Genomic DNA, 18360 nt, shown 5'->3' on the forward strand with positions numbered 1-18360 from the left:
CTACGCATGCTGAAACACCGTCTACCGAGACGAGTGTTGTTCTCCGTGCCTCCTTCAGGATGGCGCAAACCGCGAGGTGGACAGCACATGCCTTGTCAGAAAGGCGTCAAAGAGATCACGAAGAGTATGGGTGTTGTTGGTGTTGTGCGACTTCCACGATGGGGTCCCCGTGACCCCGTCTGTGCGTGACTGGAGACGTTGCAAGAAATGGCGGCTAATCGATGTCAGTGGCGTTCGTGCTGTCAGTTNATTACATATATATATATATATATATGTTTAACTAGACAAACCTTATGGTTGTACGGCAGTGAAGCATCAGTGGAAACACTGATTTTGCTGTCTTTGATGATGATGTGACTGGAAACCTTACGAACACGGCAACTTGTCGATCTCACTGACGAATTTGCCACCACTTCTTAGCCGGGCTGTATCTAGCCCTTGTTTGTTTTATGCTTGTTTTGGGTGAGGTTCGTAAGAATGGCAGTGAAACACCAGTTTGTTCGCTGAGCTGGACAATTTGATTGCAAACGTTTCATCACCAATCGGCTGACATCATCAGTGCGTCATTGGGGGGCGTAGTGGTGCGTAGCGGTGCGTCGCACAACCACTAACCGCTACGCACCACTACGCTCCCCCAAGGACGCACTGATGGTGTGTTAGGCAGAATTCCACCCACATCCCGCTTTACCACACGTCTTTAGGCGCTGGTACGGCCGATACGCCTGACCCGCACGAGATTGGCCAAGAATTCGGGACACTTAATGCCGGTTGCCAATGGAGCTCCAGAACGCGTCAGAAATTCCAGAAAGTTATAGCCGCTTACGCTATATATACGAAGCGCTGTACAACTGTTCCTGATTTCGTTTTGGGCGTTAATAGACCTTGTGCACCTTTGGTGTTTGTTTTGACGTGAACGCTAGCTTGGGAGGCTCAGACCGAGAACTAAGCTGAGGGAAAATACCGTTACAACAATTGGCGAACGGGAACCCACGATGTCAATCGAATTTGATCAGCTCCGAGAATTATTGCAGCAGCAACAAAAGCAGTTTGAAGAAGCGCAACTGAAGCTCATTGAATCACTGACTCAGAAACTGCATATCCAGACAGCAGCAGTCAGTACTGGTGAGTCTTCTGTTTCCTCAACTGATGCAGCCGCGGCCTCAATTACGGAGTTCACATTCGACCCTCTTTCTGGTCACACTTTTGACTCCTGGTTCAAGCGGTACGAAGACATATTCAAGACTGATTTTTCCAAATTTGATGATGGATGGTGTCACCTCGATTGGTGATGGAACGTTTGCAATCGAATTGTCCAGTTCATTGAACAAGCCAACGCTATCTGAGCTACTAACATTTTCCTCTATAAAAAACACTAGTTTCTACACTGGTGCTTCTGTCTTCGACGGTGATGGTGGTGATGATGAAAGCACTCTGGTTCGATCATGTTGACGGAATCTCGCTCCGATATAATGTTCAGGTATTTTAATCTCAATGGTTTTGAGAGATGTAGGCATCTCGCTCTTGGACGTCCCTCTTCTAGAGTCGCAGCCTTTTACAATGAGTCCACGACCTTCCATTCATCTTCAATTTCACTGGGGCCTTTCTCCATGGTTATGAAAGTTAAGCAACTGGTTCCACTACTCGTGAATTGCTATGATGATGACGATAGATGGACGGATGGATAGGAAGCTTGACAACGGATCTGTGTTGTCGGTCTGTGCGGTGTGAGGTTTGACCACTGAAGACTCAATCTATTAAGAACTAGACAGCCTCACCTATCTGGTGTTGTCAATTGTGCTATTGTATTCACTGTTAGTTTTGACCCTGAACCCCGTTTTTTCGATTTCCTTCATAAGCCTCAGTCGACCCCTTTTCTAATTTCGAGCTGACCCAAACTAAAATGTACTTCTCAACATTGTAGTGGAAAATGTGAATTCAACTGAAGCCTGCTATATGTGCTCATTGTTTTCCAAATACAAGCACATATCTTGTAGTGTGCCTGGTTGGAGACACTACAGGATATGGCTGCCAACCGATGTCAGTGGCGTTCTTGTTGTCAGTTTCTGTCCAGATTGCCTGAGTGAATGTCTGGAGGTGTAGGCACCTCGGAATGATTGTGTTATGCTAGCACTTAGTCCTCCCCCCATCCACCTTTATTCTTTTCTTCACAATAAGGCTTTCAAATAAGTCATGGTTGTACGGCAGTGAAGTATTGGTGCTGAACACTGATCTCATGCTGTCGATGATGATGATGATGATTTCCAAACAATGTTTCCGCTTCAAAATATTCACGCACTGCTCCATTTCTGTTTTTCTCTATTCCAGCCTACTTCTCCCTATTAAAACGCGAAGTTTACCACTCACTTCGTTGTTTGGCGTCGGTTTTGAACTGTTCTTGCATTGGACTGTTATGTGATCAGCAATGAGCGAAACACTTTATGGAGAACTTGCGATTGTTGGGTTAGTCTTCTAACTTCAGGTTTTGAAAATCTTTCGTTCTTTCTAGTCAGTTTGAGACTTGCAACGACGACCCACTTTATGTTTAAAGTGTTTGTTCGACAATCTCATATACACCACTGACGTTAGTTCCATAAAGGCAAACGCTGTGAGGAGCTGTAGAATATTCCACTCGTACATGAACATAAATGTGTCGTTATATGAAATTAATTGTTACTCTAAAATTTTCGGGGGAGGAGCAGTGTACAGAGGCTATAGAGGAGGAACTGTGTTATCAGAATGGCATGATTCACCGCCGTAAACGCAATCTGACGGGACCAGTCAAACTAGGTCACTGCTTTAACATCGCTTCTAGGGCACACTTCAATTATCCGTTGCATAGTAAAGAATGCAAGTTGTAGATCCCGTTCGCAGCTGCCGTACAATCACAATTCGTTTGAAAGCCTTATTGTGAAGAAAAGAATAAATGGATGGGGAAGAGTATTGGCCGAGCATATCACACCCATTCCGAGGTGTCTACACCTTCAGATACTCATCTAAGCAGTGTGGATAGAAACTGACAACAAAAACGCCATTGACCGCTGCATTATCAACAGTCAGTATGACGTTGATACTTTAATCTCTTTCAAAACGTGCTTTTTGGTAATTCTGATGTACTATACTGGATACTTCGAAGGAAGAGTGTCCTGTGAGTCTAATTCACCTCATAACAACTGCAATTACCACAGGTGTCTGTATTTATTGTGCACCGTCAGTTGATTGCTGGCCAAGAATAGAAAGTGCCGAAATCTTTCGACATTTTATCAGTTTGTTAATGATATTGTCATCTTTAGAATGACAATGAAGGCACCGATATATATATATATATATATATACTTGTATTCCTACTGGACTTTCATCTGCTAAGTTTTGTTTGACCCTGTAACAGTTTCAACGGCACTTGCAAGTTCTCCACTCGTGATCCTCGACGACAATCAAAGATAGCGCTTTACAAGAGACCGGTGGCCAATGGTGTACGACCTGGACCAGTGAACCGCGTTTTGGAACCAGGAGACTCGTGTGTGAGTCATTATCACTAACTCCATTTTTTACAGCCCGCCATTTCTTTTTCAACCACATTCCCTTCGTTAGCTTGATTTCTGCCCATTGGGATGTTTTTACTTGGTTGCTTCTCACCTGAAACATGTCAGCCAGTTTGTATCTATTCCCTGAATGCGCGGAACTTTTATCAAGTGGTAAGGGGGTAATTGGCAGAGGGTAATTAGCGAAATGACTTTTTTGGTCGCCTAGGCCATCAAAATGGGCTTGCTTGAGGCACTCTACTTTTAGCCTGTGACTCAAACTTCCAGTCTGGTTTTCTTCCGAGACTCTGCTCGTAGTTGCCCTCTGACAACATGCGTTTCCTTGCCGTGCTTCACTGCTGCAATGATCCTGCGGGCTACGTTGGTTTGAACTGATTTCCTCGGGTCCGGTTGTGCCAGGAGCTCAGACGAAGATAAGTCGTATTACGAGGTAGTCTGGAGGTAATGCCATACCGCTCTCTGCGATGGGAGTATGGAGACAGTATGCTACTTCTCTTGGGCAATCTGCATGTCCATATCTGCGGTAGCAGTAATGATGCTGTTGCCTTCAATTTGAAGCTCTTCCACTTCCTACCATACCAGACAAACAAAATCATGTGACGTGATTTGTGTCTGTTCCGCTTTCCTCATGGTGATCTTCCTTCTCCATTCATGGGACACAAAAGGTCAAGGTCAAAGTTCACCGGACCCTATTTGCGAAAAAACTGCTAACTTCTTCATAGCTTTGAAAAGCCAAACATCAGGGGGTTGCGCTAACCGATGTTTCGCTGCCGTTTAACTTTGCTTGAGGCCATTAGGAACCACTTCAACGTTGTCAGAACTCTCACCGGTATTTGTGATTAAACCATGACGGACAAATGGACATAGGCGCGTGGTATCGCTTTACTGGTATCAAACTCGTCAGTAATAAAGCCTGTATAGAAGGAGAATAAGCGATGATTAATTTGCCACTAGCGAGCTTGCTTCACGGTGGAGCAAGGATTCTTCTCTCAGTCGACATATTTCGCGCTCAAAATTCCGGTTTTTCCTGTAAACTAGATTCCGTTTTTTATAGGTCTTCCCTGATCACAGTTTCTTTTGTTGATAACTTCGGACCCAACAGCAAATAGTTCCTCGTCTACTTGTTTGAAAGTCAATGGATTAAAAACCAGGTGAAACCCAAGTCCTAACTCACGAAAATTGCAATATTCAAGGAATAGAAACTATCGTAGATTCTACAATTCACCATAAATGTAGGTTTGTTTGTATAACTACGCACATAAATCTAGACTGACCTTAGGGGGCATTGAGTGAAACTACTTAATAAAAAGCCTTTAAATAAGACATATCCAGCATTTTCTGGCACCTTCTGTTCTTCCATAAACCCGTCTATAGAACCCTCATGAGGATTTTAGAAGCACTTCGTTAATCCGGACAGAGGAGATAAATCATGGCTGCCTGTGCGTGGCCCTGTATCTCGTAAAGAACATTCAGCATTTTCCCTACCTCGTAAATTTGCGAGCAAGCAAGTTCGAATTGGACTCAGAATTTGAAGCAACATGTTATTTTTGCTGGAAACATTAGTAAGATATCGCCTTCACCATACGGTTAGAGATTACCATTACCACCGATACTGTGGCGGTTGGGTCTTTGAATTTGCTGAAATCACGTGAAAGATGATAGCTTGGGCACATTGATCAGGGACAACTGCAACATGCTCAGCTTTTTTTGACATGATACATCACCCACAAGGTTGCTAAAAACTCCTCGGTAGTCTACTACCACAATATCTCCATTGTTGTGCCAAGTTAAACACAAGGCGCTCTCTGTCCAACACATTCACTTGAAAAATATCAAACGAGAGATTCATCTGAACCTCCAGTTAACACCAGAATTATTTTCAAATGAGTGTGTTTCGGCCAATGCTCACAGCTTCCCAATAATAAGCGAATGACTGGTACAAGGAGCCGGGAATAAGCAAAATACCTCGTAATAATACCGAAAACTTTGGCTTGCAGCTGCAACATTTTGCCGGATGTCTTCCTACGTTGATATTCAGCAACAGACACATTAGTGGTGCAACATACCTTCTGAACTGTTTTTAAAAACGATGGTTTTAACGGATAACACGGCCGAATTCCAAGTGAATCCCTCGTTTCTCTTCTCTCATTCAGTGCTTCACGTGTCAGTTGAAGGAATACTCAAAATATCAAAGCACAATCCCTTATACGATACTGCTTATAGGGATGGTCAACTCTCCTGGTCAGCCATTTTACTGCACATTCATTTAGGGAATCCTACAGAATCAACAGATTCGGCTCATCTTCACTTGAATCCCCGGTAATGCCTTCTTAATTTGCGGATGGGTATTTATCCGCCCATATGTCCAGATATTGTCCAGACTGGGGTTTCACTTAGACCAACCGCTTCCCACCAGGTAGTTAGAGACGTCTCGAGCGGAGTTAAACTATCCTGCGGAAAGTATCTAACATGTGGCATTGAATCCGAAGCCTAGCATACTCCCTGTGATACCTCAGCTAACAGCCTGACCTTTTGTACTTCATGTCGCGGCATGTTAGACGAAAATACCTCGATTCCAAAGCATGAAAGATGCACGGTGGTGAATCTTTAAAGTGAGGAGAGACCATATGATTCCAAACGGACCAACTTGTAACATCGTGAATGACGGACACTGAAAAAAGAACCATCATTATGTCGTACCAATACTTGTATCAATGCACATGCCACGTACCAGTCTCAACTCGTTGCCTTGGTACTATGTTGCTTCGGAGCATGATCAGCTCACCCGTAGCGAGGGTGCCTCTTCCTTCTAAAACCGGCCAGCAGTGAAACATCGGTATCAACGCTAATATTGGTATCTCTGCTAATGATGACCCAGCTAACCGACCAAACTCGGACAAGGCTTCCAAGGTGATGTTGGTCTAGCAAAACGTCTTTGAATATCCGAATCCAATGTTTGTTTGAGCCGTTGGCTAAAGAGCAAGCTGTGTTGTTACCTATGGACACTGCCCGTAGTCCTCGCAGCCGAAAAATTTCCTCGGTAAAGTCTGAAATTGCGTGTTTCTCATGCGAATCACTTCTGGTTGGGAGTAGTGATTCGCAAAGGAAACGCATTCGTAGGCATGAAAATCTTACCAAGCTTTCTCTGCTACGGGTAGACAAGCTCACCTCAGAAAAAGATGTCTGTTCTCATTTGAGAGTCAGATGTTTCAGCTCCGATTATGTGGTGGTTGTGGACCCAGGAAGAGTTGAACCGATCTTGATCACATCCGCGGTGTTCAAGGTATTGTTAACTTTGTCAGCTTATCCTTGTTTTCCAACTTCATTCTGATTCTTCCTTGCACCTTCTTTATGTGCCATGTGTAAGAACATTCACTGCTTCCCTCGTCCAATCTCTACCCGACCGCAGGCGGTTCGAAGTCATTCGAGGCACTCGGTATCCTATACACTCTCAAGGCATGAAACAGTTGTTGTTGAATACATTCCCGATCCTAAAACAGATATGTTCCAGGTAAGTTCTATCTCATCCTGTTCGCACACCCCCCACGTGCGACTGTTTGTCATATTACATCGTCATGCATGTGCCTACCTTGATGTATCTTCCGTAGACAAAAGCTGAAGGTTTGAGGATCCTCACTGAAGAGGAACGTTTTTTGCAACCGTCGAGTATGGTGTCAAAAATCCAACTGTGTGTGTGCTATCACCTACTCTAAAATGGTTTCGGATACGACCCTATTTGCCTTCCCATCATTAAACTGCGTAATAGGCTCTCTCCTCAAAGAGGAACTTTTAGTACTTGGAGCTTTCGTATTGGTTTGGTAGGCAAAACAACTAGCCCTACTTCGCTGGTATTTCAATCGCAAGCAAGACTGCCTTGTTAACGGGAACTTCCACCCCTAGTCATCGTGATGCTGCCCTTGTCGAAGTGAATTTTTGAGCCATTATTGGCTACGATCGCTCACAGCCTGGATTCTAGAGGTTCCTCGTCGGTTTCCTTTGAGGATTACTGGGCCCCATAGTTGTCTTGTTTGAATATGTCTTGAAACCCCTCTTGGACTCGCTTACGAGTGATTTTTGTGTCACTAGGCTTGTACAAGCGAATGCGAACTATAAGGCAGTTGAAATCATGTTTAGATCTCGATAGATACTCCGGTTTGCACATTAATTTTTGTTTTGACAGGAGGCTCCACTGCATCCAGATGGATCTCTCGTTTATGATGGTTCGTTCAAAGAGTTTTCGGTGTGTTACGTCTAGATATAAAGATCCGTTTGGTGGAACTGTTTTTGTAGATCATGGTTTAATTTCGTCCCACTGAAAGTACTTCTACGTACTCGTCGCCAGCCATCATGCTAGCAACGTAAAACCACCAGTTGCCACATGGTGAGAGTTTTGTTGGTTATATTGCTGATTTCGGAATTCGTAAAGCTGAGACTTTCTAATGACATTACCACCACAAGTAATCGGATCCTAAGACTCAAAAAGATGGTTCAACGGGAAACACCTAGATAACGATTGCCGACGAAAAACCGGGGACGAGTTGTATCTTGAATCCAACATTCTGTCGCTAGCCTTCCTCGGACTATCGTGATGTTTAATTCTTTTGTTGTAGCCATCCATGCTAATCACTTCTGTCGATTTCCTACTGTTCTTATGGTCACTTCCAAGCGTTTGGGAACCTCCTATTTTGAGTTTCACCTTTGTATGTTCCACTAGGCTGTGAAAATGCTGTCTTCGGTCTGTCCGAGTGCGGTGCGACCAAATTTGGTCATGAAATCGATCACACCATCGATGTGTTCGCAGTGTGACTCGCTTTCTGCCAGTAACTAGGACGTTTCATTCAAACGTCACATGAATGAATACCATGAACTGTATGACAGTGACAACGGCATTCCTATGCAAATAGCTTGAGCACGGCGATGCAGTTAGAGGGTTAGACGGTGAACGCTTGTGGTCTGTTCTGTAGTAGAGGGTGGTGGGCTCCTTCCCGGAAGCTTAGATTGGCGTGTTATCAGCAATGCCAACGGACATCCCAGAATGAGAATGACATTTTCTCAGCACATTCTTGGTACGAGGTTATTATCAGAGTGAAACTGTGGATGGTCCATTCAGTTGCAACTACACTGGGGTGTGGGGAGGGGCTGGAGATAGGGTTTTTTGGGGGCGAAAAGTCATACGTCTCATTCGGCAACGTACGTGGAAATGCTTTCGATGCATCTTTCTTCATTTTTGCGGTGATACCCAACTGATGTCTGCCGTCCCAACTTGTTCAATGCAGTATACATCATCGTGGCTAGTGAGCCGTCATTTTGGTCGAATGCGATGGCTGTCAAAAACTGTTTAGAAGAGCAACTGAACTTATCCATCCCGAATAAAAACTACTAGAATCCAGTCAACGTGACCGGAATGACTCTACTAGTCGCGCACTTGAGAGCCTAACGAAGAAGATCCACAAAGACTGAAAAATTTGAGTAAAATCGAACGGCCTCCTACTGCCCCTATTCAAGTGTTCCAGTCTAGGATCTCGATGTTTCGTGATAAACCCCCCAAATTACCAGCTTTCGTATTTATACGCAAACAACGTATCTATCCAAGCGGAATCACCGCCAAAGCACCAAACCAGGTGCTCTCTACAGATTGCACGATAGTCGTGCTCAATAAATGACAGGCTGAAAGACTTTCTGTTCCTCGGCTTTTTATTTCAATCTTCCGTATACCTATTTACGGCAGCCAACTGACAAAAATAATGCGGTCAAGTCAATTTTAATTCCACTTTGCTTTTGTACAGATTGGGCGTAGCACGAATAGTCACATTGATTTTGTTGTCCAGGAACCACGTCCTTCTGGCTCCTCTCGGAAACGTTACGATCGACGACCAACTGTACCTCAAAAACCTGTAGACTCATCGACCGCCGCCGATGCCATACCCGTCAACGGCAAGTCACTCCAGGACTGCCCATCTCCCCCTGAAAGTGCCGTTTCTCGCTTCGCGTGCCGTATTCACATCGACCGCGAACCACCTCACACGGCGCGCATCTACGCTGCAGGGTTTGATGCTGCGAAAAACATTGTTCTAGGAGTAAGACTTGTAGACCTTACTTTCGTTTTAGCTTCCTATGTTTGTCGAATTTATTTCAACAAACGCATAGTGTAAAAATTAGTTCCTGTTGTACACTGTCGTAAGCTTATCATTACACGAGCTGTCCTCAGGAGAATTGTCGGTCGATCTATAATGTCTGATATATTCGGAAATATATGTTACGAGATAGCTAGACGATCATGTACAAGTTTTGTGGACGTGCTGTTTGGTCATCCGTATGTAGTTTCTTTTTCTTTTTAAACACAACCGCTATCGGCATGTCCAATCACTTTAGGGTACTTTCCTGTTCTGACAGGATCAACCGATCGTCTGAACTGCCAGTGCTACTCAAAACGAAGTTGACTGAACGATACGAATTGTAATGATCGGGACGGTTGTCTGCCATACTACTGAAGTTTAATTCTAGGATCCTGAACATTTTGTGCGCGACCAAGAAGATCCCGTTGGGTGTGAAGTAATGAGGATATCAGGAGGAAGCGTACATTTGGGTTGGGGAGATGCAGGTGTTTTCGTAAGAAGTGGTTGAAATGGATTTATGCTACTTACGGTAGCCCGAAGATCGTGAGTGATCGATCTACTTGCCCTCGGGATTACTGTGACAAAGCCAGTAAGATGCGTCGGATCCAGGAACCTGGATTTGTCGTGTACCACAGTTAGGTAACCGGACCTCCAAAAGACTGCCGATATCTGATCGATAGTCGTAAAGACTGTGCATACAGATTCCTTGGCTAGAAGCCTCAAGTAGAGCACAAGCACCCCAAGAACTGATGAGGAGCTTCTTACGTTGGGAACTTTAGCGTGTTCTCTGGCCTTCCCAGCCACTGGACCAGAAGAGAGTGCGACACTTTCCGTAGACACCATGGCCTGAAGAGGATTGCATGTTAGAAACATTATCGTCGAAGTTCCATTGGTATTTGTTATGGGTTGAGCCCTCCAGTTCAGATCAAGAGTACAGCAATCTGTGCGCAACCAAGTGCAACCTGTAATCAAGCAGGAAACATGTAGAAAGGTGATCAGCAATGCCAATATGGTTCATTCTATCTCCCACAGCCTATTTCACCATTCTGGAAAACGGGAGGGGATAGCTACGCGTTGAAGGCAAGAGCCGGTATCCTTGAACGGTGGATTAACTGGTAGGGATGGGCTCCTGTTGTTGGTGTGGTGCTGGGGACGGAAAGTTGTTCATTGTTGGTAATAGCTCGAATACCTGGACGCCATTGTGTTCGTGACTGAACCACGTCCGTCTCTATCTTTAACCACTGATGTATTCCGTCTCAATTCAGGGAGACGGCATTTGATAATGCATCAGATCTTGTTGGGTGTGGCTTTCCTACTTTACTGTCAATTAACGATCTGACGGCTTCTACTCTCCACATGACCGCGCCAGGACGGTTATTCGGGAAGTCGACATGCTGGCGTACAAAAGCACGTGACCAAGCCAGCGCAACCTGTGGGGTGTGAGCAATGCACCTACCATCGGTGAATCACGTCAATAGTCAATCGACTTAAGCCAACATTATTGATTCGATTCTGATCCATGTAACAGTAGGGGATATTTTAGATAAGCAAATCTCAATTCTGTGTCATCGATACTTCAGATTTGAAGAAGCTGTTCTCATCTTTCCCGGCTGTATGATATCACATTGACTAGCTCGCCTGAAACAATGAGGTCCGGATTCGATCCCACCTAGTTTTACAACAGCAATTCATCATTATGGTACTGGTCAGTTACGGGGAGTTTTCGCGCTAGCTTTGATCGGTGCTGGTGTTTTGCGGTGGTTCTCCGAGTTGATCGATTGGCGTATTTTTTGTTGACCTAGGAGGCCATGAGAGAGACAGAACACACGTACTGTAGCATGCTCCGGAAGGGACGGTAGTCTTGAGCTGTGACTGTCTATCAGTATCTGATAGCCGCACAATTAAACTAAATCCACAACCGATTGATACTTGTTTGACACCAGGTAGCACGGTGCGAGCATGCTGGCGAGAAACAGCTGTTGGTCAGCGCACAACTGATCGGTCAGTACTGACCATCTAGATTTGCTCCCACAGGACTCAGCCNAATCAAGGGTCACTACATATATATATATATATATATATATATATATATATATATATAAACTGTTCGGCTGTAGCGCTCTTTCGGTGCCTAACTGTCATGCCACCCGAAGCAAGCATGGGGGCTGGGATACTGCCAGGTTGCCTAACCCTAGACATGGGTAGTCGAGATGCAGAGATCGGGTACGATCCACGGACCTTCCGGTCAGTAAATTCGCGCTCCTAACAATGAGCCATCTAGCCACCGTCAAGGATAACAACATCGGTGCTTTTTGCTCGGCGGGTCAGCTGGGCTATTCTGAAGCTTCGAATCTGGCGTTCATTCCAGAATGTCGTCACTGTTTAGAAACTGAAAAGCATCGCACACCGCTGATCAGCAGCCTGTGGCTGAGTTATGTAGTTTTCATACACCTTGGAAGATTGTACGTTCAAGTCACTCTCAACATTCATAAGGTACCACCGACGATCCCCAACAAGGAAGAGACAGTTGTAGACTGATTCTGAACCTGTCAGCATAGTTTGACTTCAGTCACCAGATGGTTACCGGATTTGGGGAAAAATTCATGAAAAAAGTTAGAAACAGTGTTATTTAGGCAGCGCACCATAAAACGAGGCCAGAATTATATCAGTTGATACTGTGTCGGTCCATGCATGTGTATAATGTCATGGTGGATACCTATGGGTGCTATGATCCATCCACGTCGCTCTATCCAGATGTAAACATCACCCCACCAACCGGGAATTTTAAAAATACCCCATCATCCTTTTTTATATAGGAATTAGCAGTCAAATGGCGTTCCCAGGGTCACATGGATGGCTTGACCACGAATGGTGTAATGGTCTTTCACGCCGATCCCGACTCGATCACCTCCGATTCACTGAATGACAATGACAGTACGTTCCTTATCCCTTTGGTGCAGTTGCATGTTGCGTAATTTCATCTCAACTAGCATTCTTCAACCCTAATAGGCGCTTGCTTTCATTGTTCTCCAATATAGTTGAATTGACTGCAGTATGCGATGAGAAAATTCACCGACTAGCAAACTTCAGCCGACGTGACCGAAAGGCGCCGTATCCTTTTTTTTGCCGTTCAACAGTCATGTGTTTACTCAGTGATTTACACTCCACTTCCATTGTGCGCCCATCTGTGTGGTCTCGTCTCATTCCAGTAAATCTTACAAAGGACGGTACGCCTGTTAGGTTTTCGATCGATAACCCGGTGAAAACAAGTTATATTATGAGCATCGCGAAACAAACAAAAATTTCCAACCCAGCCACTCCAACTTGTACGCGCTCATTTCTCCGAGGGTGCGTAATGTCTGTGCACTCTGTTTTCTCATTGGTTACGTCTAATACCGTTGATATTTGTTGCGCTGTAGTGATATATCCGGTCCGGAGTTTGCTTGACGTTACCAGCTGCGGCCAAAGAACTCGTACGATAAATGACAGCACTTAAATAGGGTTTAGATAGATCACAGTCCCCCCTACGAAGAACTTACCACTGGTATGGACCGTAATTGTCTGCTTTTCGGAGTGTTACTCAACATGCTGCTGTATTAGCTCATCGAATTCAGTCCATCCTCGAGGAAAGAAAGCATTATTACATCCTGATCCCATTTAAACCAAATGAGTCCACGTCGGTTTTTCCTACTCCGTACACTTTCTGTTGTAAATTATGCCCGTCAGTTTCGTCGCGTTTACTTATGAAGAGCGCTCAGATTACTAATCGAACCGACACTCACAGGCGGTCATATCCTCATAACTATTACGGTCCTTACTCTGGACAGTACAGACATTCACTATGCGTTCACAATGCATGTGGTAGTGAGGTCGGTCCTGACACTACCGAGAGCAAGAGGTTTGAAGCAAAATGACGCCCTAAGGGTCTGAAGAGACCGTAAACCATCGCGCAACCGTAGGTAAAAAAATCCTTCAGCTGTAACACCGTTTCGGTGCCTAGCTGCCGTGCCACCTGAATGAAGCACGAGAGATGAGATACTGCCAGGCCTAGGCAACAGCAGTCGAGTTGCAGAGGTTGGGTTCGAAGCACGAATCTTCCGGTCAGTAAGTTCGCACCTTAACCTTTGAGCCATCTCATCTTAGATAAACCAAACTGTAAAACAGGTCATGTTGGTGGAAACAGCTGTATTTGGAATTCAATGAACTTAAGTTAACTGTACCAGTCTGTTTTACAAAGTCAGTTTCATACGTTGATCCGATTACTCGGGTCGCTATGGAGTCTTGCGGATTCGGGCTTTTCTGGAACTCAGTCACTATGATCTGCAGTCTTCTCGTGAATATTCCAGAACCAGGATGCAATACTTTGTATGTTCGGATTAAACAGCTATAGTCATTCCTTATTTATGACCTCGTTACTTAGCGATAACCAATCAAGTACGTGATCGTTCTCTCATAAATGCGGGCACCTATCGGTCGTACGTGTCAGTAGTAACACCAAGAATCTAAGAGAGGTGCAAAATTTAATGACTGAATTGTTTCAGTTTTCCGTTGCAAGCAAACGCAACGTTTTCCATAATTGCATCATCAATCTCTTGCAGTTGAAAAAATGTGAAAAGACGAGTAGTTAGGCAGCAGTATAGAGTCTTCGGAACGCAACCACACAAACTGACAGAACGTTGGGACCATTTACAATGGATCTGAGAATATGGGGGTTGTTGGATCGTTACAGCCATTTCTGTCCAATCCAGTAGTACCCTTTGTCTTTCAACCACAGTGTTGTCCACGTAGAACGTAGGGGCTATATTAGGCCAGTGCAACAGCGAAGCCTTCATACGTTTCCTCTGAAGGCACATTGGCGGTTTGTATAAGCATATACCATTGGCCTCGGCTGTCCCTGGCAGTCATTGTTTGCATCCTTTGGTTTTGTGTGGCGGCCCACGACTTTGAGAGCCGCTTTGGAATTAACTTGATAACCGATGTCTACCAAACGGGCTAATATGGATCTCAACAGGCGTCCACCTCGTTTGATTTCATGTTGGTCCGTCAACTGCTCACCTCCTGTACCTGTTCCTTATGGAATTTCAACCCATACAAGCTGTGGTTCTAAGACATCAGCGACATGAAGATTAGTTGGATAACCCGTTCACATACATCAGGTCTCGCAACCACCAGTACCATCAACTAAAGTCGAGTTATCCTTCTATCAGCTGAGTTCTTGCATACTGACCATGGACATTCCTTTGAAAACACTGTGCCCCGATTTCGGAAGGTTCTAAATGAAATTCCGCCCGACACCACTTTCAAGACTGTCCTTATTCCTTTTTTCCAATCGATCGGAGCACAGATCTGCAATTCCTGTGACAACTCCAAAATTTGCCTAGTGTCAGTGTGAACAGTTTGATTTTGTTTTGAAAACTTGTACACGTAAAAAATTAGGTGATATGGTTGCAGGATTTGGAGGGAGTGACCTACCTTTGAAAACTCACGATGTGGCATGGTTCCTTCGGTTTGTCTTGCCTTTCAACCATTCAGGCCTTGACTGGTCTGAAATCTCTCTTGTTTTTCATTCACTCAACGGTTCCCAAAAGGCACGGTCGTGGAAGAACTGACGGGTCAGCACAAAGCATGATAAAAACCGTGGTTTGGTTTTTTCTATGACAAACGTTCGTTTTTAGTAAGGCCCACATATAATTGCTAATATTAAATATCTCTTTTTCATCAGTTGACTGCATGTTTGCAGAAACCTAACCGTTCGTTCTCCGTCTTTTCTACCTCCCCTATTCCATGGGCGTTTTCTCAATCCAAAAGATGACCAGTAAGTCTTCTCATGTCTCGTCTCATCCTCATTCTTGTCACTCTTGTATCTCGCCATCTTATCACTCGAACTAGGTGATACACACACACTGTCACTTGCAACAAAAATGACATCTCCCAATTGTCCTGTGACGAATTAGCCCCAAGTGGTTTCCAGCTTCTGGAGGCAGAATAGTTGCTTGTGATAAATTTTGGTTAAATTGCATGTATTCATGAGATAGCTCAGGGTTTTTCCCACATGCATTGTGTTCGGGGCTTCATGAGTGATACAAAAAGGACGTCCTCTAACTATCATTCTTGAGGTTAGAATACAGTCGCCGGCTTGTCCACCCGCAGTGACATTAGGGCTTTCATCACTCCAGTCCGTTTTTCACTTGTTCGTAGAAACTTGCGATCCGGACTAAGATAAAGAGTGCATGTCACCAAATTAAGTGCTTTAGTGAATACATCTGTGTGAGCATCAATTTCAGAAATTCTACGCCGTTTGGCTGTTGCATAGCGAGCCATAAGCTCCGTCGCCTAGACTCAAATAGTCAACGTTCTGTGTGGTGTTGAAAAGGCCGTTGGCAAAAATTATTTGTTCTTCAGACAGAAATATGCATTTGTGTGACAGAGTTTGCCGCACGTATGAAATGTTCTGTCAGACGTTTAAGCCGGAAACTGTTAGCATATCGCACTAAGTAACTCGTCCTCGCTGTATACCGCCTTACTTTCTAGTAACAACACGACTAGGGGTTGGACAATTGTGCCGATATTTTACCCTGATTGGCTCGCAGTTTCCAAATCACTACTCATATTGCGATCGAAATTTATTTATGCGCCTTCCTGACTAGGGCACACGCGATCCTGCCTGCACGCAAGACATGATGCGCGTGCTATCATTCCCTAGCCGGGATGCTTAGTTGAACTTCAACTGTCAATGTGCGTTTAGCTTGTCAGGTGAGGTTCGCGAAGGACGCTGGATCAACCTCACTGATGGTGCCTTAATTCGACGTGGTACTCAAATGTCTTTATTTTAATGCTGTCGAAATGTGTGGGCACCTTATTCATCGTTCTTCCCCTTGAAGACATGGGACTCAGTCCCAACCCTTCCTCTTTTTCTCAGTTCCTTACCAAATGTTTTTACCTTATGGTTGAATGACATCTAAACGCCAGTAGGTACTACTGGTGTATTGCTGTCATTGGATGGTATCCTTAAAGTTCACTGTGTATCAATTCCGAGTTTGTTGGAACTCATGAGACAGCACAATACTTTGAAACCTTGACTATAGTCGCTTAATCTACTGGCCGATGAATCCTTTCAAATAGTATCCAGTGCTGATTTCTGAATGAACACCTTCCCAAACAAGCCATGTTACTGAAGGAGACTAGGTGGAGAGTAACGGAAGGGTTTTTCAAGCGAATCAAACTTCCCTGCTGTTCTGATCTCAGTTGACCCAATGTCATCAGATTGCGATGGGCTCGTAACCTTACATTTTTGGCCGTCTACTGTCTAGTTACGGTTTGGCCTGATGCACGCCGATGCTTGGCAGTCCGTGCTTAATTCATCAATCTAAGATGAATCAGGTTGCGTGGACCGTAAACGGCTAGTTTTCACTTTGAACTTGAAATAACTTGTTCACCTGGTCTTTTCAATACGATGTTCTCCGGAACGCGACTGTTTGCATTTCGGGGACGACACCTTTGTGAGAAGCTTCAAAGCGATTGAAATCTGTAGTGGCCCATCGATTAGTTTTAATTAATGTACGGAGTCGTCACTTGATAGAGCCAGCCTTTATACGTTATACAATCGGTTGAAAAACATCGAAATTAAAAAATCCTTCGGGCTTCTAACTGGCCCTGATGACAACATGAACACTGGAAGTGAAGGCTGATCTCACAGTGTCGTTATGTGGGCTGCGAAGAAGGTTGCATGACCATCGTAATTAACGTTATTTTATAAGCTGATGATAGGATTTAATTCTACCGTCTCGGAATGTTTCTGCTACATCATTGGTTGAGCACGCTTCATTCTGTGCAAGTCTTTGAAACGCTCTTCAGCCAGATTTTGCAAACTTGGTCGGATGGCAGATTGTCGGGTTCGAGTCCTGTTCTTCAGATCGGGTTCCTCTGTATGTGGCGTTGCTTAGTTTAGCTATCTCCTTGATAGTTGATGGCCCATCCAAGGTGCCGCCTCTTCTGATGAACGAATGTTTTGGCTCTGAACGTAGGATACATGTGCTAAATACCGTTTTCGGCATTGACCTCTCAGCCAGTGCTGAGTTTTCCATCATGCCCTGTGTTCACCAATAATCTTTGGGTCACTGCTCGAAGTCTTTCCTCCCTGTTGGTCATTCCGTTCAATTACTTCTCAGGCACTGCGGCAGTTTCTTTTGCCAGGAAAACAAGTATTATTTTAGAAAAAGTGACTGGCTAGTTACTTGTGTCTTTCCAGATGCAAAACAAAGAAGCACGGGCGAGAAAACATATCAGCGGCCTTGTTGGTAAATTCCCTTGCAATGAGATTTTAAAGAAAGTACGTGGAACAGAAAAAGAAAAACCCATGGAAACTGCAATAAAATTACAATTCACGAATGTTTTGTCGGGAAAAATCATTCGGTGTTTTTTGGCTAGTCAATGGATCTTGCCAACCATTCTTCCACTAAGTAGGCTTTCTCCATTACTAGTCAAGTTCCGGTCATTTAGTTGCTACTCAATGTATTTATGAGGTACGATCTAACGTCGCACATCGTAACATCGTATTCAAACTTGCCCTTCTTTCGATTCGTTCTCGAAGCAAATATCGCTGTCCGATTACGCAGATGACGTGATTGTTCTTTAACTCTGTCCAGGAACTTCCAGGGGTAGGGGGCATCTGTGTCTTGAGCAATCATACTACAAGCAGCTGTATC

At 44.5% G+C, this 18360-nt stretch overlaps 1 protein-coding gene across 1 annotated transcript in view; it reads left to right on the top strand.

The window, feature by feature from the left end:
* Positions 1-992: 992 nt before the first annotated feature.
* T265_00866 (hypothetical protein) overlaps positions 993-18360 on the top strand; it is a gene marked incomplete at both ends in the record, with an annotated part of 45179 nt that continues 27811 nt past the window's right edge. Inside the window, 4 exons of the mRNA XM_009164761.1 lie at positions 993-1222; positions 3386-3518; positions 9326-9616; positions 12499-12589. Of these exons, the coding sequence (XP_009163025.1) occupies positions 993-1222; positions 3386-3518; positions 9326-9616; positions 12499-12589 (745 nt within the window). The remainder of the gene's footprint in view (positions 1223-3385; positions 3519-9325; positions 9617-12498; positions 12590-18360) is intronic.

The sequence above is a fragment of the Opisthorchis viverrini genome (assembly GCF_000715545.1).
Source record: "Opisthorchis viverrini unplaced genomic scaffold opera_v5_9, whole genome shotgun sequence".
NCBI classification, from domain to species: domain Eukaryota; kingdom Metazoa; phylum Platyhelminthes; class Trematoda; order Opisthorchiida; family Opisthorchiidae; genus Opisthorchis; species Opisthorchis viverrini.